At 42.2% G+C, this 21472-nt stretch overlaps 1 protein-coding gene and 1 long non-coding RNA gene across 2 annotated transcripts; one reads left to right on the top strand and one right to left on the bottom strand.

Moving 5' to 3' along the window:
- Nucleotides 1-689: 689 nt before the first annotated feature.
- On the bottom strand, nt 690-9166 carry NMUR2 (neuromedin U receptor 2). The gene is made up of 4 exons (XM_064387838.1): nt 8215-9166; nt 3197-3281; nt 2351-2476; nt 690-1421 (listed from the first exon to the last, which is right to left on the bottom strand). Exons 1-4 carry the CDS (start codon nt 8932-8934, stop codon nt 1162-1164), a joined length of 1191 nt encoding a protein of 396 aa, XP_064243908.1. The 5' UTR covers nt 8935-9166; the 3' UTR covers nt 690-1161.
- Nucleotides 9167-11746: 2580 nt separating this feature from the next.
- On the top strand, nt 11747-16700 carry LOC135280037 (uncharacterized). Its single transcript, XR_010347123.1, has 3 exons — nt 11747-11970; nt 13132-13194; nt 16583-16700. It is a non-coding gene; the product is annotated as an uncharacterized LOC135280037 (long non-coding RNA).
- The last annotated feature ends 4772 nt before the right edge of the window (nt 16701-21472 follow it).

Here is a 21472-nt window from a genome sequence, read left to right as displayed (position 1 = left end):
GGCAGAGTGTGCCAAGGCTGAGCCCAGCTTGGGGACCAAACCTAGCCCTGCATCAGGATGCACACGGGAGGCATTTCCCTGAAAGACAATGAACAAGCTTTGAAACACGTGAGACAGAGGTTTACAAAATTCTCTATCACATAATGAACCCTCCCTTGGCAAAATTCTACAGGGTCCTCTGCCTGCAGTCAGCAGAGCCCAGGAATTTGTCACTCAGATACGGGTGAACTACCTTCAGGATCTGTTTGCACCACGAGGATGCAGGAAAGTTTTTCGGACCTTGTATTGTGTTTGTGGCAAAAACTGAATTTAGTAGATGCAATATCACTGCAAAACTCCCCTTTTATTGCCCTTATATATAAGGTTTGTCCCAATTCCCTCTGTTGTGAGGGCTGTCCAGTCTCCTTCTTGGTGATTGCTAACCCACGTGGATCTCTGACTTCTGCAATCCACCTGGTGCAGGAGCAGTGAAGTCTGCTGAAGCACAGCCACAGGGTTTCACTGGTGGAGACAACACATAAATATCTAGAGCTGAAGTTATGGTAAGAAGCTCAGAAAGCAAATGTTTGCTTTACATTTATTTTACAGTTATTGGCTCCCTGGTTCTTCTGGCCCAGAAATAGCTGTTGCTGGTGGCTGGTGTTTATCAGCCCAGCTCTGAGCTGCTCTCATTCTTGCCTCTTTGCTTACATTGACAGGAGAGGTTTGCAACAGCCATACCTGAAAATGTTGTAGCAGAGGGAAGTGGGACAGGCTTATCCAAAACTAGAAGTGGGGGGAGAAGATTTATGCAGAAAATTGTCTTGTTTCAAAATAAGTAAAACCTGATGTTTTGGTTGCTACATAAGAAGCTATTTGGTAAGACTTGGCTGAGCTGATTCTCTGTCCCATGCTGGCAATGTTGGGAGTGTCTCTCACCTTTCAAAGCAGCTCTTTGCTGGCATAGCTTGCAGTGAGCAAACTCCCATTTCCAGCCCTCCCAGCAGCTTGGGGGCAGTGCAGTGCTTCCCTAACACATCCTAAATACAGCCTCCCCCTTTGTCCAGTGGGACACCTCCTGAGCAATTCTTGCTGAAATCACTCTTCTAGGAAGTTTTCTTCTGCTTTAGTTTCTTAATTTTCTTAACCTTTTCTCTCTCACCTGGATCACAGCACAGAAAGTCACAGGCCAGTGGAGAGCTGAGAGCTGCTGACGGATGTCCTGTGAGTGCCAGGGAGGCTCGTGTTTTCAGCAGAGTCCATGAGGTTGTGATCCTCAATCACACACGTGCTCTTCTGGGATGAAATCTTGCAGGTGTGATGTTTAGGGGCACAGTGCTTGCAGCAAGGAGAAATGACACTGAGGAAAGCCATCCTGAAGCGCTGGGACAGCAGGTTGTAAATGATGGGGTTTGTGGCAGAGCTCAGGTAGAAGAAAACACCTGGGAGAACAAGGGTGGGGGAAAGAGAGAGGCATTTGTTTGTGTGTGGAATGATCTCAGAAGAGCAAAATCTCTTTATTACCTGTACAGCTCCACTAAACTTGGATGCAAGGGTGGAGCTCTGCTGCCTTCCTGGCCCAGGCAGAGGGAAGTCTCACCAAGGTTAGCTCAGCTTTCACTGCAGTGAAATTGGAGCTCAGTTGTGAATTGGAGCTCAGTCTCTCCAGCTGTTCAGGACCAGCTCTCTCTTGAGCTGCCCTGCCCTGCCTCCAGCACTGCCCTCATCCCCACAGCAGGATTTGCACAGCTGGTGCCCCATCAAAGCTGTCAGAGATAACTTCCAGCCAGGGGAAGCTAATTTCCTACAACTCACCAGGACAATAGCATAAGATTGGATTTGTCTGAGCTGCCTAATGGCCACATTCATAGTTTTCCCATAGCAGACTGAAAAGAAAATTCCTCTTTGAAAAGCCCTCCATTTTGTGGTTGGCAGGGCCATAAACATTTGGTTTCATCACCCAGTGCTGAGCAGTATGTAAGGCTCTTGCATTTGGTAACATTTCCTCATTGCCCCAGAGAGCCTGTGGATGTGCTGCCTCCTTCTGTGTACCTCTTAAAAGCAGCTGAATGGCAGCAGACTTCTGAACATTCCCAAAAATTAAAAGCAGCTAGTAATGATGCATGATATCCCTTTTTTTCATTTTATTTTTTGTGAATTTGACAACATGTCCAGATCTTGAAAGCTGAAGAAACCTGCCTGCAGTTTTTATTCAGGCACTGCTCTCGTCACTGCCCACCAAACCCCAAGAAGGTTTTCCACACAAGTCTCATGTCCCCTGCACAATAAATGACTACACATTCCAAGTAAAACCACTCAAAAATACTTTTTTCGCCCCAGTCCCTGTGCAAGTGGAAGAAGAAAGCTTTACCTGACACCACGTGAATTAAGTTGAAGGTATTGGCCAAGGGCTCAGTCCATTCCACAACAAAGCTGAAGAAAAGTCGGTCTATATGGAAAGGAGCCCAGCAGATGGCAAAAACTATCACAAGGACAACTGGTGTGGAGAAAGGGGAGAAGGAAAACAGGTCAGAAATGGGAGGATATGGTCACCAGCCTGCACAGGGCAGAGAGTTCATAAAGCTGCATGGGAGACTTCATATATAAATTATGTTCACGGTTTCAAAATTTTTGCCATCCTTTCTGTCTTACCATTACCAACCAAAAAAAAAAAAAAAACTCTTTCCACTAATTTCTGTATTGGATAATCCAATGCATGCACACATAGTGACTTTCAAACAGAGCAGGAAACAGCCAGGCAATGTTGGGGTATATGTGGAGGCCAAACCAATTCTGGGCTCAGAAAACCAGTCTGGCTCAAAAGTACAGTTTGGTGTAATGCAAAACAGATGTACATTCTGTAAAAATGTACAAGACAGACTATTTGCACTCTGAAAAAAGAAGAGATCCTCCCTGGAGGGCTGCAACAGATAGTTTAGAGTTAAGGATGTTGGAAAATTGCCATGCAAGCATCTGCCACAAAGTTTTGCTCAACCTCCTCTTGTGCTGGGGAGGAAAATTTGCTTTCTGAGTCTTTTGGTAGTTACCACTGATGCTTCACTCCTGCAAGTCCAGATAAAAGAGAAAAAGCCCTTTTTTTAATATGAAAGCTACTCATCTCATAACTCTTGTATCCAATGAACTTGCTCAATACCCTGCAGGATGTGGTCACACTCCTGCTCATGGTGAATAAAACACAGAAGGACTCACTACTTACACAGCATCTTGGTGACTGATCTCCTGGATGGCCTCTGAACATTCACAGCCATTTCCTCCACTTCCAAAGATTCATCTCCTCTCAACTGGCAAAAGGAGGGAAATCAAAGGACAACTTAGACAAGAGACCACATCCCCACCAGACACAGACTGTTTGATATTTTGGTAGTTGTAGTTTGAGAAAGCAAAATCTGGGGTCACTCGGGACTGAAAAAAAAAAATCTGCATTTAAATTTCAGTTTTTGTCTAGAAAATCATGGAAGCTTTAGGTTCAAAACAATCTGCAGATTACAGCAAATTTGTATTTCAATTCCCTACTTACCTTTTCTCAATGAGTCAATATTTGGTTCACAGTTTATGTTCCATTTCAACAGTATTTTGCTAGGCGTTATTTTCTCCTCTAGCAAAATATCGTTCGTTTGTTTATTTTCCTAAAAGTGTTCCCCACAATTAAGCACAAACCAATGATCCAAAAAATACCCAGAGAGGCCTGAGCACAACACAGCTGTAATCATTGGAAAAAATCCTGTAGAATTCAAGGGAGTTTGTTTCATGTCCTGAGTAGTTGGGAGTAGTTGATATTCAACCCATCTAATGAACAAACCCCAGAAATTCTGCCTTGCAGATGGGCAAGGCATGATGCACACAGATTTAGCCACACACTCTTCAGGCACAAAAAGGAGTGTTTTTCTCCAGTAGTTTTCCCTGGACTTAAAAAGAAAAAGGGGCAATATATATATATAAATATAATATAAATAATATATATAAATAGAATCAAATATATATAAACAAAACCAACCAACCAAACAAACAAACAGCAATAATCTGATCATCCCTGGGATCCATCCCCAGCATGTTTATTATGAGAGGACTGGTGCTTTGGTGATGAAAAGGTCAGGTTTACATAAACAGAGCAATTGGTTTGAATACCAAATAAATCATATATAGAAAGTCCATATTTGGTTCCAGCTTCCTGCAGTGGGAACTCCTGATTAGCCAACAGCTTTGTCTGTTTTCAAGTAGAGAAACTGGATCCAAAACTTAATTATACATGGACGTTATCAGGAATGAAGATAGAAAAGGAATCTATTCCTATCAGGAATAAATATCTAATTTTATCTGAAAAGATAGAAATCACTCTGGATTTGTAAAAGCCTTGTGAAGACATGGTATTTGTGCTATATACTTTTGCCTTTTACACTGTGACTTTGCTTTCTGATTTCTGATTAATAATACTTTTCTGTAAGGATGATGAAATGAGCCATTCTTTCAATGTTGTCTTTATTCTATTTATAAAAGGAAAAAATGTATAAATGGAATTATAGTCAAGTATAGTGCAATTCAGCCTCTCATATTTTACATTTTTCCCCTTGTAACTTTTAGTCATAGCCACAGTTGCTTAAGGAAAAGACTCAGCTCATTTGTAACACATCTACTGATGAATGATCAGATTTATTAAAACCCCTGGATTCCCTTCAGTGGTTTTCAGTCTCAACAGTTATCTATTCCAGGCATATTCCAAAGCTTCAGAGAGTACAGTGTGCTGATGCTGTAATAAACCAGAGACACATGTATCTTTATTTTTCCCCTTCCTGCTGTCATTTTGATGATGCTGCAAGGCTCCTCTTCAGCATTAAGTGATGAAAGTGTAACAGGTAAGAACAACTCAGCAGCTGCAGTTTAATGAAACAGACAAACATTACAAACAGGGAGGGGAAAATAAATAAATGAGTCCATGGCAAAGGTTGTAACTTGAGTTAATTCTTTTTTTTGAGAGGGGTAGAATCCCAGCCAAGGTACTTGTGCATCACTGTGATGTATAAGGCTGTGCAGTTTGAGATGAATGCTACTCTTTCACTGCAAGAGAATTAAAAGTGACTGGAGCAAGAAGCTGAAAATTGGATTTTCCCCCTCACATCTTTATTAGCTGCAGCATTTCACCCCAGAAATCAAAAGGCTGAGTGAAATTAGGGTCTTACTTATCCACAGACAAATATAGTAAGGCCACTCTGCAATATGGCTGTTTTCTGTAATCTGCAAAAGAGAAACTGTTTTCTGTAAACTCCTTGGCCTGTCTGACACTAGTGGTGATCAAAGTTTCTCTCCAGCTGATGGAAAAATTGATATTTAAACCCCACGAGGCTTCTGCTAAAGGTTACAGTCCTGCCTGTTTCAGAGGTTTAGCTGAAGCAGTTGCTGCCCTTAGCTCACCCCCATGGCAAAGGAGAGCCAGCCACTGGGACAAGGACTGCTGAACAACCTCCATGGAAAGGGGACAGCTCTGAAAGAGCTGTGTTGGGCTCTGCAGAAATTAGCCAAAGGCAGTCACCATCCACAGATGATTCTGGGTGTTTAACAGCTGGGCATTTGCGGGGAGAAATAGATTTTGATGATAAAAGCTGGACCAGATGTGCATTGGCAAGAATAAGTTGTCTTCCTTCAAAGACAGCTAAAGTTTCCACTATATCAAAATTCTTCTTCTTCTTCTTCTTCTTCTTCTTCTTATTATTATTATTATTATTATTATTATTATTCTTATTATTATTATTATTATTTGGAGTGGATGAGAGACTAAGAGAAAAGCTGAAACTTTGGGAGAAGAATCATCTAGCCTAAGCTGTCAGAAACCCTTGTTAAATAGAGGATGACTTTTAGACAAGCAATGATCAGCACCTACACCTGTGTCCTTTTAGGAATCAGTTTGAAAGAAATGGGCAGGGACCTTGCACTGAATCCTGCTCCCCAAGCAATCCCATCCCATCTCACTCAGTGCCCCAGGGATGATCTTCCAAGAGCAGCTGCTGCCCAATGTTCTTATCTCATCCCTCTCCTCTCCCTCCTCAGCTTTTGGCTGTGGGCTGCAGCCAGCAGCTCAACAGCTGAACTGGGTTTGAAGAGCCTGGATGATTTAGGGATTTATCCTAAAGGTATGTGATGGGAACCCCATGAAAGATGCAGCAGGAAGCTTCCCCAATCAAGCCTAATGAGTTTACAGTGCAATGATCAGTGTCCTCTTCTTTACTCTGGTGCTCTACTGACCAATTGACCATAACATTGCAATATCAGACCACCAAGCCTTAAAATTATACCCAAGTAGATAATGAGGTAAGCAACCATCTCCCAGTGAAAATGACAAATGTATTTTTACATTTTCCAAGGGATTAAATTATAATATAACTCAGGTACCCTATGACCCATGTTTGCTGCCTTCTCACAGCTGCTTGGCAGGTCCCCTGTCCCCATCTGCATTGCATCCTGAGACTGTCCAGCCCTGGCAGAGCTAGAGGGAGAAGATGGTGAAGAAATGCCCTTTCTACAAAGCCTGAATATGAAAAGGTCACGTCTCTGTTTGCTGAATTTGAGCTGTTGTACAACCTTTGGATCGACCCTGAGCTTTTCCACGGTGTTCTGTGAGTGATACATGGCACACAGGAGACTGCAGGGTGCTGCTGAAGCCTCACTGATTTTCTCCTCTGTGAGTAGATAAAAACTGTCTCCTCTTGGAAATTTACATATATTCATAATTCTTCTATTCCTTCTGTTAAGAAATGAAATCATCTTGCCCAGTGCAGCTTGGACATAACGCAGATCTAGCCAGGATGGATCCTGTTAAAATTTGAAAGTCTGAGCTGGATATACAGGAAAACAGAGGCACAAACAGTGGACATTGCTGTCTTTAGGAAAGACAGCTTGAAGAAATGTGTGAATTTGCAGAAGTCCTGGGGATCAGCCCTCATCTGGTACTGAGCTTCTCTTCTGGGATGGGGTACAGGAATATCTGCTGCTGCAAATAGGAGTTATTGCAACCTTCAAGTCTTCCTTCTATAAATCCAGGGATTTCTATTTTTCTTTTTGTCACAACTCTATTTTCATCACCTTTCATTCCCTTCAGGTCTAATTTTGCAAAATATTAATTGAAACTATGTAAAAGACCCTTCAAGAGCCTTCAGAGATCTGGGATAGTTTAACCCATTCACTGCTTCAGGGATCTGCTCTGTGCTGTGGATTTCTGGCAGATAATCTCTGGGGTTTTTTTTTCTGTGTAAGTAAAAATTGCTTCTGTATAATTTCAAGTAACAGTAAATATCAGCCAGCACAATGAAATTATATGTACACCAGCAGAGATTTACTTGAGTTTCTTACATGTTATTTAATAATTTAATTTGTCTCCCTTTCTTGCTATGGGATCAGACACATCTTTGTAAACTTTAAGTTACATTCAGTGTGATAAAATGGGATTTATATTGTCTAAATGTCTGTAACTTATGAGAAGAAAGTGGTCATCTATTCACACTGTGATTAGTAGTGCATCTCAGGCTTGTGCTACGTAGTTTTATAACACTGTGATCCTGATTGTTTCATCCACATATTTACATGATGGATACTTGTCAAAAGTACTCTCTCTTCTGAAATTGAGAATGAATATGAGCTCTAAGGTAGCCTGGTGAAACAAGGCTGTAGTTATATGAAGAAATGATTGCTGAATTTTCTAGCTGCAGCAATAAGGTAACATTTCAGTTTATAAGCTTTGTGAGTTTTAACAAGTGAATATTACCACCAGCTCCAGGGAGGGAAAAGAAGAAAGTAATGCAATGGAAATTCTACAGTCACAAGGAAAGGGAAAATAAGTAGTATACAAGATTCAATCACTAGCCATCTTCTTTTTATTCCTTTCACATTTTCCTTTTGGTCCATTTCTTTCTGGTCCCTGCTGCAAAGGTGTAAATCTCTGAGAGGCTGGAATCAAGCTACAGACTTGGGCGTTTCATTAACATTCAGATGTGAGCTGCAGTGATGATAAAGTTTGTATAAGAAGATTGAGGTAAATTATTCCCCAACAGAGCTATCTTAATTTCAGAACAGGCTTGCACCAGGGAAGAAGTTGGATCTACTTTTGCTGTTTTGAGGGGAAAACACGGGCAACAAAAAAGGTGCAAAACTCACTCAAAAGCCACACATAGACACGAACACACAAGAATGAGCCAAGGAAACACTGAGCACAGCTGGAGCAGGACTTACTCTTAGCCCCATCAGATAGTACAGCACACTTATCACCCCCATGGGCAGCACATAGAAGAGCAGAGACGTGATCTGCACAATACAATTGTAGATCCACAGGGGCATGACCACGGTGCAGGTGGCAGAGCCGGGCACCAGGGTGCCGTTGGGGAAGTGCTGCAGCACGATGCCGTGGGTGCCCGTGTTGGGCAGGGCGAAGAGCACGGAGAGCAGCCAGAGGGCCAGGATGGTCCTGCGGGCGCGGCGGCGCGTGCTGGCCAGCTTGGCGCGCAGCGGGTGCAGGATGGCCACGTAGCGCTCCACGCTCAGCGTGGTCACGCTCAGGATGGAGGCGAAGCACACCGTCTCGAAGAGCGCCGTCTTCAGGTAGCAGCCCGCGGGCCCCAGCAGGAAGGGGTAGTTGCTCCACATCTCGTACACTTCCAGGGGCATGCCGAAAAGCAGCACCAGCAGGTCGGAGACCGCCAGGCTGAACAGGTAGTAGTTGGTCGGGGTCTTCATGTTGCGGTGCTTGAGGATGACGAGGCAAACCAAGAAGTTCCCCACCACCCCGACGACGAAGATCACCGAGTACACCAAAGCCATGGGCAGGAACAGGTGGCTCCGTCTGGGCCCACACAGGAAGGTTAAATAATCCTCAGTGCTGTTCAAGTACCCCCTGAGGCGTTCTTCATGTAGGGCCAGGTGGTTTAACCAGGAGAAATTACTGACCCAGGCCATGGCTGGATCTGCTGAAACGTCTCACAGGTGAGGTTTGTTGCCCTTTCTGTTTCTCTGTGCAAGTTTGCTCACTTTTTGCAGAGAGAGGAGGAGGGAGGGTAGCTGCCTTGCCACCCCTGGAAGCACAGAGCCACCGAGATGTGAATGAGTGTGTTTGCCTGGCTCTGGGTAAGGTTTTGCTGCTCAACAGCTGTTCCCCTGCCAGAGCCCCTCAGTCACAAAGCCCCTCCTTTCCCACATCTTCATTGGCTCGCTAAGTGCGTTAGATTATAGTGTACAGAAAGAGGTTCCAGCCACTTGCATCAGCTCCCGGGGCTGATGCATTAACAGAGGCACAAAAGTGGGATTTAGGGAGCTGAAAATCTGAAATACAGGATAAAATACCAGATGCAGGTTATTTGTTTATGTCAGAGGGTGGGAAAGCAGACCAGAAACACCCCCAAAACTCAGTCCAAAAAGCTTTTACAAAATTATAATGGTGTTACATCCTAGTTATGAGCCACAAGCAAAATACATCAAAACAAAATATTCTGGCATGATTTTCTTGTTCAAATCTCTGCTGATTTTCATTTTCTGTTGTCTATGGCAGCAAGTACTTGGAGACAGAGTTTGATTAGTGGAAAGCCAAATAGTTTCTGTAGCCATTTCTGTGGAACTATAAGGTTTCAGCCTTTTTTTAAACACTGCAGTTGTTTTTCTCCTGAGATCTGACTAAAGATTTTAATTGCAATTCTTATTGACATCAAAATATTTTCTCACTTCCCAAGTATGCTGGAATTTGATCCTATATTCTTACAGAGCCTTGTGTTGGGAATATGTACAGCATATTATTCCATATTTATTGCTTATGGGGCATAAACTTCTATAAACTCTTGTTTTTTCATGAATGACAAGCATTCTGCAAACACACTTTCTGAGCCAAAAAATAAGTGTCTCCTGCAAGGACCACGGCTCTGCCAAAACAGATCATTTAGCTCTGTATGAGTGCTTGATTCCTTCCTGAATTTCTCTAAAACAAAAAAGGTCCCAAGTCTGTAGATACAATTTTCTAAAATGCAGAAAGCATTCAGCTGTGTGGAATTGAAGAGGTGCAAGGTCTGAGGGCTAATTTATGGGATTTTTGTCAGCTTGGTGTGTGATTTTTCTGCCCAGAGCCTCTCATTAGTTCTCACTTCTGAGTACCTGCCCCATCCCCTCCTTGAAGCTATGTAAACCTTTTACATCCCTGACATCCTTTGGTAGGGAGCTCCTTCAATCTGCTATTTGTATGTGTATCTCTTTTCTCCTGTTTGACCCTTTAGCTTGACCTCTCAAGGAAAAAAATGATTGTTCCAATAAGCACAGACTGCCTCCAAAATAACAGCAGTGCATGAGGGACCAAGGGTTGGTGCCTTTGGGGCACATTCAGAGTGTGGAGCCTGGGAATCACCGAGCAATCATTTAACATGTGAAAGGCGTGGAAGGTACCACAACAACCATACTAAACAGCAGAAACAAGTCTCTTGTGATGACTTTCAGACCTGCTGAAATCATCTCACACGTAAACTGCATCACAAGGACCCAACTCATTCATTTTCAGTGCTGCACAGAGTATTTTGTTCAGCAGATTGAATAGTTTTACTGGATTATTGAATAAAAAATGTGCCCTTTTGACCCATTACTCCTTTCATTAAGGATTCATTTTATAGCTATTCCCTGCATTTTAACAATTCTGAATTTGATCTTGATCTGCTGCTGATGTAAGAGGTAGGAGCAGAAGAATCATTAGTTGGGTTCCTGGCTGACACTAGGATTAACTCTTTCAGAACATAGCAGAAAACAAGTATTTGAAAATTTGTGCAGGACTAGACATTTCTGCACCTCCGCTTCACTTTCACTTTGTTTTGTTTTATTTATGTCTTTTGTTTTGTTTATTTTTTCCCCTCACATAATCTCTTAATAAATTTCTTTCAATTTCTCCTTTTTCTTCCCCTGGTAAATTCCATCATTCCACTCCACACTGCAGCATATCTGAGGTGAGTAAACCCTTCTGAAGTAGCTACCAAACTGGCTTCATTTTTCTTCTTGCACATTAACCTCTGTAAAGAAACTGAAGTGGAAGATTGAGTCTGTTCAGCTTGAACTCACTCTTACAGAAAAGAAAACCAGAGAGGTTCGAGTTATTTACTAAAAAGCCAAAAGGGCAGTAACACCCACTATGATCTCTATGAGAGGAAAGCAATGGGCTGTGCAAACACGTCAGGTCAGCTGAAAGTGTGGATGTGCCAGACCCACCTGTGCCTACTTCCACTTGTTTTCAATCCTTTCTGATCCTGCTGAGCTCGAATGCTGAAAGCCTGGAAGAATAGAAGCAGAAGAAAACCAGATAACCCATGGACCAATGTTGCTATGACCACGACTGTGTTGCAGATGGAGAGGACAAAGAGAGTGGAAAATATATTTCAGTTTATTTCTCAGAGCTTTATTTGTGTTCTATATCATATCTGTCTCAATAAGGATAGAAGAATGTATCCAACCAAAGACTTGCTCTAGCTCTATATGAATGGAAATATTTTATTTTTACAACTGAGACAGAAAATAAAAACAGATTTTTCTTATGAAAGTAATTTTAAAGCATTTGGTATTTTTCTTTATAAAGCAAACCTCATTGGTGCTTGCTTTTATACACTGGAAGGAGGAGGGTGTGCTGCATGCTGGCCTTGGAATTGTGCAGCTTTATACAATAGCAATGTAATGAATGTAATGTAATATTTCCATTAATGTAGTGTAATGTTGGCAACATTAACCCCGACAAGTTTTTTGGCACTGTGCAGGAGTCACAGCGAGGCACTGACCATGTCCTCATGCTGGTGATGTCTCTTGTACCACATTTTCATTGTGGAATGTTTCCCTTTGCCAGTGGAATGTGCTGCAGCACATCCCTGGATTCCACTATGAACAGCAAAGTGCACACTTAAAGGAGGGCTGAATTCAAGCACCTTCACGTTTGTCAAAGCCCTTGTAAAGACACCATTAACTACTTTATATGAGTACCTGGTGAGTAATTGGGAAATGCGAAAATTTGGCACGTTAATCAGAGGAGGCAGAGGACAGTGGAAGTCATCCAGGGTATAGAAAATGGATAAATGCTCACTGGCCCCACTGACAGAGGGGTGAGGGGTGTACTTTGAGCTATGAGCCATTATGATGGAGTCTTCTGATGAACATTGGTTTATCTCAGAATGGAGGCTTGCATTCATGCAAAACAAGCTGGTTTTGGACATTTTTAGCTATGTGGTGAGACCAGGAGGTTTCTCATCCAGCATCACATGCTGGGTTGTGGATCTGGAAGTGACAGAACTGTGTGAATGCCCTGGTGTGCCCCACAGAGCAATTCTGTTGGATTCTGTCAGTGCAATCCTGCACTGACATGTCCACTTGGCACCCAGGACTGGAGCTGCCATCTCCCAGCAGAGCTGCAGGGGGATTTTGCTCCGAGTTTGGAGGAAAATGCTGCACTTCTTACTGTGCACACACCCTCAGGAAGTCATCCTGCTTCACTGGAAGGGCTTGAAGAGGTGCTGGGTTTGCCAGAATTCTTGGTGAGAAGGTCCAATATTTTTTATCTTCAGCAGGTGGAGCTTAGCTTTTTTCTCATTTCTAATTTCCTTTTGCAGATTCTGTTGTTTCTGTGTTTTCTCCCCTGCAGTTTGAGGATACTGAAGGCAGGGGCAAAAGCCTTTAGAGGTTCTGTGTGAGGGAGCTGCTCTCCAACCTGTCTGAGCCTGAGTTCCCTGTTCTTTTCATGGAGCTTTCCTGAGTTGCCCTTGGGGCCACACAAAGTTCTGAATTGCAGATTTAAATTCCCTGTTTTAATCCTTGGCGAACTTGGCAGTACCAAGTGTTTCTGTCCCAGAGGATTGCAAGAAGAGGATGCAAATAAGAGGGTACAGAGCTGGAAAGCAGAAATGTTAAGTATACTACACTGAAGACATTAACACAATTTCCTAGAAAAAATATAGCCCCATTCCCCTTATAAATTCCTGAGCTATAATTATAGCCCATGAAGTTGACTTTTTTTCTCCTTTGAAAGACCTGTTTGAGATGTTCCCTACAGTATCTGGAATGTGAATCCTTGTTTTCCTAAGTACCTTCAGTATAAAGTTCAACATGCCACCAACCACACGGGTACATTCTGTGCATTTTCTCTCCCTCCAGGCGGGAGGTGGGACCTGCACCATAACAAAAGCTGGATCTGCAGAAGCCTTTCCATGCCTCGTTGTAAGTAATTTTGCAATTACTTTGTCTCTTCACAGAGAGCTTTTCCATGGCTGTGCATGACATCTGAAGTCCCCAGGATATCAATCAACACACATAAGAAGTGGATTTCATGACTACAGTATAAAATACCAATAAGGGCACCTCTTTGCCTGGAGCAGCTGGCATCCTACACAGGCAGTGCAGGCACAGGCCACTTCAGGAGTGGAACACATTTTGAGTAACTTTAGTCATTAAAACCAGCAAATGAGTCTTCACAGATTTTTCAGGTTCCTACTTTAGTCAATAATGGAAAGAGGAACCTCCAGCAGGGATTTCTCCTAAGGCACAGCAGAAGGTGAGACACATGACATGGAGCAGTTTAATTTTTCTCATTGTCTGCAGAGGGGAAGTGGGTAATAATTTTAACAGCAGGCTTATTAAACAGAGATGAATTTAGACCTCACTTTTGTACAGTCTTTTCCATCCTCTTCCCATGAGGCATTAGAGGGAGATTTCATTTTGGAGAAGATGTTTAGGGCAGCTGAAAGCAGGGCCAGAGAGGCAGCCAGCAGGTCCAGGGCGAGGACAGACCAGTGCTAAAATCACTCCCTACTCTCTTACCCAGTGGGGTGGTCCCAATTGACACATTATCAACAATGGATTGCTTTGTTAGTGTTGACTCCAGAAATTACTGGGGATGATGTATTTTGTTTTTAGAAAGCATTTTGTGTGTTTGTGTCTGTGTATGGGCTCATGCTTTGAAGAGGCAGTGGGTGACAGCCAGCCAGTGGGATGTTCAGCCTTGATATTCAAGAAAACAGCAAAAAAAGGTGAAAAAGAACCCTCATACAGAAAATCTTGTGATACTGAATGTGTCCATCATGTCTTGGTTTATGTGGAGGAAGAGGAAAGGATTGTCATGAGAGAAAATGTCAGAAGTCACAAGCAGGGTACAGGATGAGTCAGGTTGTTTGAGTCAGGAGGGCTCTGGTGCTACAGGACTCGGATTTATGTAGGAAGGATCAGATGATTCAGCACCTCTCTGTGGCTCTCTGCAGCCATTCCAGTTTCCACACTCCCCTGCATCTCTTCCTCTCCTTGTGCTGGATATTTCTCAGGAGAGCTCGACTCACTAGGTTGTCTGACTCAAAACAGACTTCCTTGACACAGCAGAGATAATTTTTTTCAACTCACATCAATTTGGCTTTTCTCCCACACTTGGGGTTCAGGCAAGGATTTTCCTCCAATGGAAAAAAAGCCATCCATATCCTAGAGGCTGCATTGTGCCTGGATATGTGTTAGACAGACACACTGAGGGGACAGAAGGAACCACAGGGACAATCTTAACATATTCAAAGAAAGGTAGGGATGTATTGTGCTGCTGGAGGTGGTAGGTAGTCAGGAAATTGTGATAGGATGACTGAACCCATCAATGAAAATGATAAATGGGGCACATGGAATGTACAAGCATGTATCATATATAAATCCAAGAGAAATATTAAGAGAATTTATTTTCTGAATGTTTCCTTCTTTAAGGGTTGGTGGAGATAGCCTGGCTATAAGAAAGACAAAGATAATTGGAAAGCTTTTGTTCCTATTGGAATATTGTATACACTTTCACAGAAATGCAGTGATGTGTTAATTTATATTCTACAAAACATTAAACATTTTGTTCAGGGTTACTTACATACTAATACTAATATTAATAATATCACAATTTAAGGAAGTGGAAATTAGAGAGCATTTTTTTCCTCTTGGAATTTCAGAAAAGGCTTGTTTAAATTACCTGTGCATGTTTAAACTTGTCTTCCCTAAAAGAATAATTCTACTGACACTTCAGCAAAAACACTTGTCAAGTTTCCATTCCCTCCTGCCTCAGCTACTCTTGAGGTTGCTTTTTAAGTTGTATTACAGTGATCACTTGTCTTTGTGTCACATTGAGAATCAATATTATTTGACTTGGAATTGAAGAAACCGTTTTTATGAAGAAGGATGTGCATTAATTTAGAACATTAATATGCTGACAGATGATGATTTCTTCCTGCTCTTTTCCACATTACACTATCCCCAGGAGTCATATCTTAGTTAAGTTAAATGCAGCGAGGGATGGTAATGTTCTTTTGACTGTCTCCTGATACAAGGTTAGAGAGAGAAAGAAAACTCTAGATACAACACTGATGCAAAAATATGAGCCAGAGGCATAATTTACCATGGTTTTCAAATAACCTAATGGACCTTACACATGGAAAGCAAACTGGATCAAATTATTAAAAAGCTTTCTTCAAATTGTGCTGGACACCACAAAAACATTTTTGTGCTTTACCACCCACTCAGTAGTGAGATGACCCCAGGCAAAACTGCAAAATAAGGTAAAATATTCCATCTATGACTTCCAGAGCTGAGGAACAGAATCAGGAGCAGTCCCCATGCAGGGAGAGCAGCTCTCCTGTACAGGACTGGGGGTTTGATGGCCTCAGTATCCCTTTCACCTGTGGTTTGGGATTCAGTGACTTTATTAGGACTGTTCTTCTCCACCAGGATTTAGATCAATCTGCCAGTTGGAGTCTGGAGCCTTATTCCCCCCACTGAAACTGGAGGTGAGTGTGAGTCTGAGGAGCTTCCCACAAAAACCCTGCAAGCAGGCAGGGGATGAAGGCTGTGCCCTCCTCATTTCAGATGCAAAACAATGCAGTTTGGACATTTGTGATAGGACAGATGAGAGGACAAGGGGAAATGGCTTCAAACTGAAAGAGAGAAAGTTTAAATTAGATATTAGGAAGAAACTCCTTACTGTGAGGGTGGTGAGGTCCTGGCACAGGTTGAGAATCTGTGGCCACCCCACCCCTGGAAGTGTCCAAGGCCAGGCTGGATGGGGCTTGGAAGAACCTGGGATAGTGGAAGGTGTTGGCAGGAGATGATGAACCCAAAACTGTCTTTTATCTATGATTTTCTTAGGGGCTCTAAGGCCACAGCTGCTGCAGTGCATTTCTCTTTATTCCCCAATGCTGGTTTAACTGCAGATGTACAAATTTGGCTTGGACCTCATGCCTTTACTGGGACACCAGCTCAACATCCAGACTGTCAGATATTTCTTCTAGCCAAGACACCTTCATTATCTGCAAATTTGCAAACTCTGATCAGCAATCAGATCTGAGCTGACCCAGAACTCTATTGATCTGCTGTGATTGTCCTAAATGCTAAACACGTCGTGTATTGAGCAACATCTGAATGTTCTGCTGTACATCTAACGAAAGAAATTTCTGCACCAGACAGAAATGACTCAAATCTCTCAATACAGGAAGTTGTGTTTAAATAAGTAGTAACGTAAACTCAAATTCTATCAGAAACAGATTAGGTTAAGGAAAGCAGAACTAGATAGTCTGATGCTTTATTTTTCAATTCTGTTTAGAGATCAATGGCTAAAGATTCATGCTGCTTGAAACAAGAAAAACCTAATGGTGGCTGGTGGGACAAAGAAAAGAAATAAAATGGAGGAGGAAAGCTAACAACCTTGAAACAATAACCAGGTAGGAAAATAGACAAAGAAACACTGAGGATTAGGAGTGAAAAAGGACAAAATGGTGGAAGGAAAGGGAAGGGAGGGGAGGGGAGGGGAGGGGAGGGGAGGGGAGGGGAGGGGAGGGGAGGGGAGGGGAGGGGAGGGGAGGGAAGGGAAGGGAAGGGAAGGGAAGGGAAGGGAAGGGAAGGGAAGGGAAGGGAAGGGAAGGGAAGGGAAGGGAAGGGAAGGGAAGGGAAGGGAAGGGAAGGGAAGGGAAGGGAAGGGAAGGGAAGGGAAGGGAAGGGAAGGGAAGGGAAGGGAAGGGAAGGGAAGGGAAGGAAGGAAGGAAGGAAGGAAGGAAGGAAGGAAGGAAGGAAGGAAGGAAGGAAGGAAGGAAGGAAGGAAGGAAGGAAGGAAGGAAGGAAGGAAGGAAGGAAGGAAGGAAGTCTCTTGAAGCCTTTGCTTTCCCAGTTGAAAAGAGAGCAGTTTTCTCAGCACCTCTTCAAGGGCAGCAGCTCCATACCCCAGCACCTTGTTGAGGTACCTAAACTTGCTCCAGTTTTTGATTCCCAGCTCTGGGGAGCCAGAATTGGATGCAATATTCCAGAAACAAGCCTGTGAATGCTGATCTGGGTGGGATAAACACCTCCCTCAGTATGCAGGCTCACAGCTGGATCCTGTCCGGACTGGGATCTACCAACACCCCACAGAGCTGCTCCCCATCCAGCATTACTCTGGTGTGCACTTGCCTTTCCCAGCACTCCTCTGAGTGGAAGCTCCTACCTCTAAAATGTGAGGAATGGCATTTCAGCATTGCTATTTCCAAGACAATGCTGTGAATAAACCCGATTAACCCCACAGTGTTATTCATTATTCTCTCTTCTGCTTCCATATCACTCAATCATCCCAGAAGTGAAAGGGAGCAGTAACCACAGACTCGATTTATGAGGTGTCTGGGAGCCTAAGTCTCTCTGGTAGTAATGAGATTTTGAATCTTAAAGACTGTTCAGAGCTTTGGCGCCCAGGCTTATGTTACCAGTAACAGAAGAGAAATATTGCAACATAATTTTTTCCAGAATTGAGACTGTCTTACTTAAAAATCCACCTTACCATTTTCCTGGAAGATTTAATGGATAATGAGACAATACTGGATAGTCTCCTAGCACTAATAAAAAACATTTAGGGTTTTTTCCTCAACTCATAAAAGTGTTCCAGAGTTAGAACAAAGCTCCCCAAGCCTTGTTGATTTCTCTTGCATTGCCCTTGCAGTGTTGATCTGTAACTCTCCCAAAATTCTAGGTGTCCCATGGTTGCCAAACCCTCCAGCATCTCTGTGGTCCCCATTTCAAGAAGGAAGATGCTGTGCTTCCTTTCTTTTGTTTGACAGTCACCAGGGTCTTACACAACCCCCACACAAATTGATTTAACAGCAAACAGAACTGAAAGGGAAGAGGTGCAGGTAGTTTTTTGTGTGAATTTTGTATTTGCTTAGAGTTTTATAGGGCCCTGAGAATATATGGAGAATATATGGAGAATATATGGAGAATATCTGCCCCCAAGCTTATGGAAAGCCAGTGAATTTCCTGATATTTGGGAAGGCAGAAGGTTTAAAGGATGTCTCTTAGTCAGACAGAAAAAATGAGCCACTCTTGGTGTCTGGGTGGAAAAATGTTCAATCTGCACATCTCTGGTCCATTTTAAGGAACATTTACAACATTTTCAATGGTGAGTGTGCAGCTCCCACCCTGGCTCTGAGCTGAACAGGTATTTTTCAGATGAACTGTTCAGGCCATGAATTTGTCTCCAAAGATGGGAGAATCAAGGCCTGTGCACTTTGCCAATGATTCTTTCAAAAGCAATCTACAGAGCAATGCAGATGGTGCTTCACAGGTTAAAGAGACTGTGCTTGGTGGGGAAAAAGCTCATTTTCCTGAGCATATCCACCCTTGCTTTGCTATAAAATTCCCATGTGATTTTCAAGTGCTTTATGGATAACCCAGCCTTTCAAAGAAAGATGGTTCCTCTCTCCCAGAGCGATAAAGAGGAAGTCTAAAGTTCTAAAAAAATTATAGTGATTTAAACTTTGTGGCATTTTGTCCTGTGCTGTACTAGCAACACATTGTAGGAAGTTCATGAGGCATTTTTGCCTCTTTCCAAATGAAATGCTGTTTTTCCTTCCACCTTTTCTGGAGCATTATGTAGATTCTTCTCTGAGAGATGTTATGTCCTTTCTGACAACAATTACCATAATGTCAAGAGCCCTGGAGATCTTAAAAGCCCATTTGAGTCTGCTGCAATGATAATTTGAATATTTTTAAACTGCTAATACATTTGGTGCACATTAGCTTGAAGGCTTTTTCTTCAGACCTTATGCATATTGACCGTGAAGTGGATGCTTTTCCCATCTGCTCTTGGCATTTTTAAACCCATGAAAGGGTTTCACATTAAAGAAAAGGGTAAAAATAGGAAAATATGAAGTTTCCATGTAACAGCCAGGCTTCTGCAGATGTATTGCTCTGTTGCAGCTAGACTTCTGAGATCTGAAGGCAACTGCAAGATGAAAACTGGGCCCAAAAGACGAGGCTCAAAATTAAATATGCTCTTTAATTAAAAAATCTCCTCTTTTGAATAGTTTTGTATTTAACTGCGAAAAGAGAGTACCTTGAGTATTTCAAAATACATGTTCTGCATCATTCAGATAGAAAATGTCCTAATTTGGAACACAAACAAGTGTCATGGAAGCATGTGAAAGCTGAAGGGCAGAATGAAAAATACCGCACCCAAATCCAAAGAGCTGAACAGCCAAAGCTGCTTTTCAAACCATGATATTTTCTGACAGCACCCACATTAATGCTGGGTCTTTATCCAGTTACCTGGCCAAAAAACCAAGAAGATTTCTACTTTTCTGCTCTATAATGTCAAAGTTTTGCTACTGTGCTCTAATCTCTGTTGGCAGACTCAAGGCAAAGAAAGGAACAAATGTCCTTGAATGAAATTGCAGTGCCACAAAAGTGCTGTAAAGAGCCATTTCTCTTTCCCATTCATGATGGAGAGGGGTCCCAAGGCTTGGAGGATGTTCTGCAGCCCATCAGAGCTGTTTCCATTTGTAGCTCTGGCAGGAGTGGAATGAGTTGTGTGGGCACTGCCCCTTTTCTGGTTGGCAGCATCAGACACTCCACATGTCCAGCTGCTGCTCCAGGTGTTGCTAGAGGTTGTTGTAAGTCTGAGTGGGTCTGGAGCAGCACGGGATCAGCCACTGGGAATGCTTCATCCTCTTCTAATGCAATGAAGACATTTGTTTCAAAGTGCCTTGTCTTTCATCGTTGTTCTCTTTCCAAACCTTCCTGGCAGCATGGGAACTCCTCCTGCACATTTCACTGGTTGGTCCTCACCATTGTGGATCCATCTTGAGTTTACAAATGGATGTATAGAAGCCAAAATAATGAAATTCTTAGTAGCAACAAATTCTCATTGCAATCTTGTGGTTAAACTAACTTTCTTATGGGAAATAATGTTTTGATGAAAGCCAGAACTTTTCATGCCTCATGAGGAGTTACTGACTTTAATGAGATCACTCCCCTCCAGAAAACTTCTGAAAGTAAAAACTGATCTGCTTCAGATATGTCAAAATAAAGATTTTAATGTAAAAATATTGTTATGCCTTTTCATTTATATTAGTTTGAATATTTCTGTATTATTTAAGGTCTGTCATAAATATTACTCAATATGTTTTGTTAGGAATATATTGGGTTACAGTGTGAAAGAGAGCCAGAAACAGCACAACACTTACATGTTTTCTGACCTTTTCAATAAGTTTTAAGTACAGTTCCTACTGAATAGAGATTGAACTGGAAAAGCACCATTAAGCCTTTCAGTGTTTCTCATTTAATCAAGAAGAAAAGAGCAGTACTGGAAGCACTACACAAGGAATAGCTGGTTTTGATAGTCTGCTGTTTACCTGGGACATTTTTTTAACACATAAAAAAATACATTATCTTATAAAAATCATTGGAATTTCAGTCTTTTTTTTTTCCACAGCAGCAGATTTCAGTATTTCAGTTATTCCTCATGTTTCAGAAAGAAAATAACTCTTCAAGCTTTAGTGTTTCCAATGAACTGAAAATCCCAACAAACTCTAATAACCATCAATTTTCTTTCTCTGAGATTGGTTATGTGCAAAATGTTCCACAGTCACCTTTGCAAATAGGATGTGCAGACCTTTGGCAGGCAGGGCTGTATTTACATACAGAGCAGACAAGCTTGCAAGGGGTGCATCATCAGGCTTCTCATTTTCATGCCAAACAGACAAACTCAGAGGCAAGACCTTGGTTACACACAGAGGAGAGGACAGTAAAGGCAGGGCTCAGTTCAGACAGAACCTGTTAAATGATAACAAGATAAATTCAGGACATTCTGGGCTTCTCTATCTGTGCAGTTTTATGTATGTGTGTAAAGTCTTTTGTAAAGCATAGATATGAAAGCACATATGGGGAGAGGTTTTATTTTCCTTTAGTCAATCCTAGTTCTAAACATAAAATAAAATAAGTCTTTAAATAAATGAAAATATAGAGATAACCTGCCCAGCACGGCAAACTGCATTAGTTGATATTTTGAAAAACAAAAATATGAGTCATGCTTCTGACCGTGTTTTAAAACTTTTGCATTACTCCAAAAAGGTCACAGTATTGGTGTTTTTGGAAAGAAAATCAGTGCTTCTTATTCTCTGTCTGCATTTCCATTGCATGTTTAAGTGTATGAGGTGACACGAGATTTTGTGGGGATTTATCTGCCCAGATTTGG

Source organism: Passer domesticus, chromosome 13 (assembly GCF_036417665.1).
Source record: "Passer domesticus isolate bPasDom1 chromosome 13, bPasDom1.hap1, whole genome shotgun sequence".
Lineage (NCBI taxonomy): Eukaryota > Metazoa > Chordata > Aves > Passeriformes > Passeridae > Passer > Passer domesticus.
The sequence above is the reverse complement of the archived record's forward strand: the minus strand, read 5'-3'. Positions and strand labels throughout refer to the sequence as shown.

Excerpts from the sequence above, each read along its gene's own strand:
- NMUR2 (XM_064387838.1), bottom strand. The coding sequence starts at position 8,934 with ATGGCCTGGGTCAGTAATTTCTCCTGGTTAAACCACCTGGCCCTACAT. Across the intron at positions 2,477-3,196 it reads ATCAGTCACCAAGATGCTGT|TTGTCCTTGTGATAGTTTTT; the intron begins GTAAGTAGTGAG and ends TCTCCACACCAG. Across the intron at positions 1,422-2,350 it reads CTTAATTCACGTGGTGTCAG|GTGTTTTCTTCTACCTGAGC; the intron begins GTAAAGCTTTCT and ends TTGTTCTCCCAG.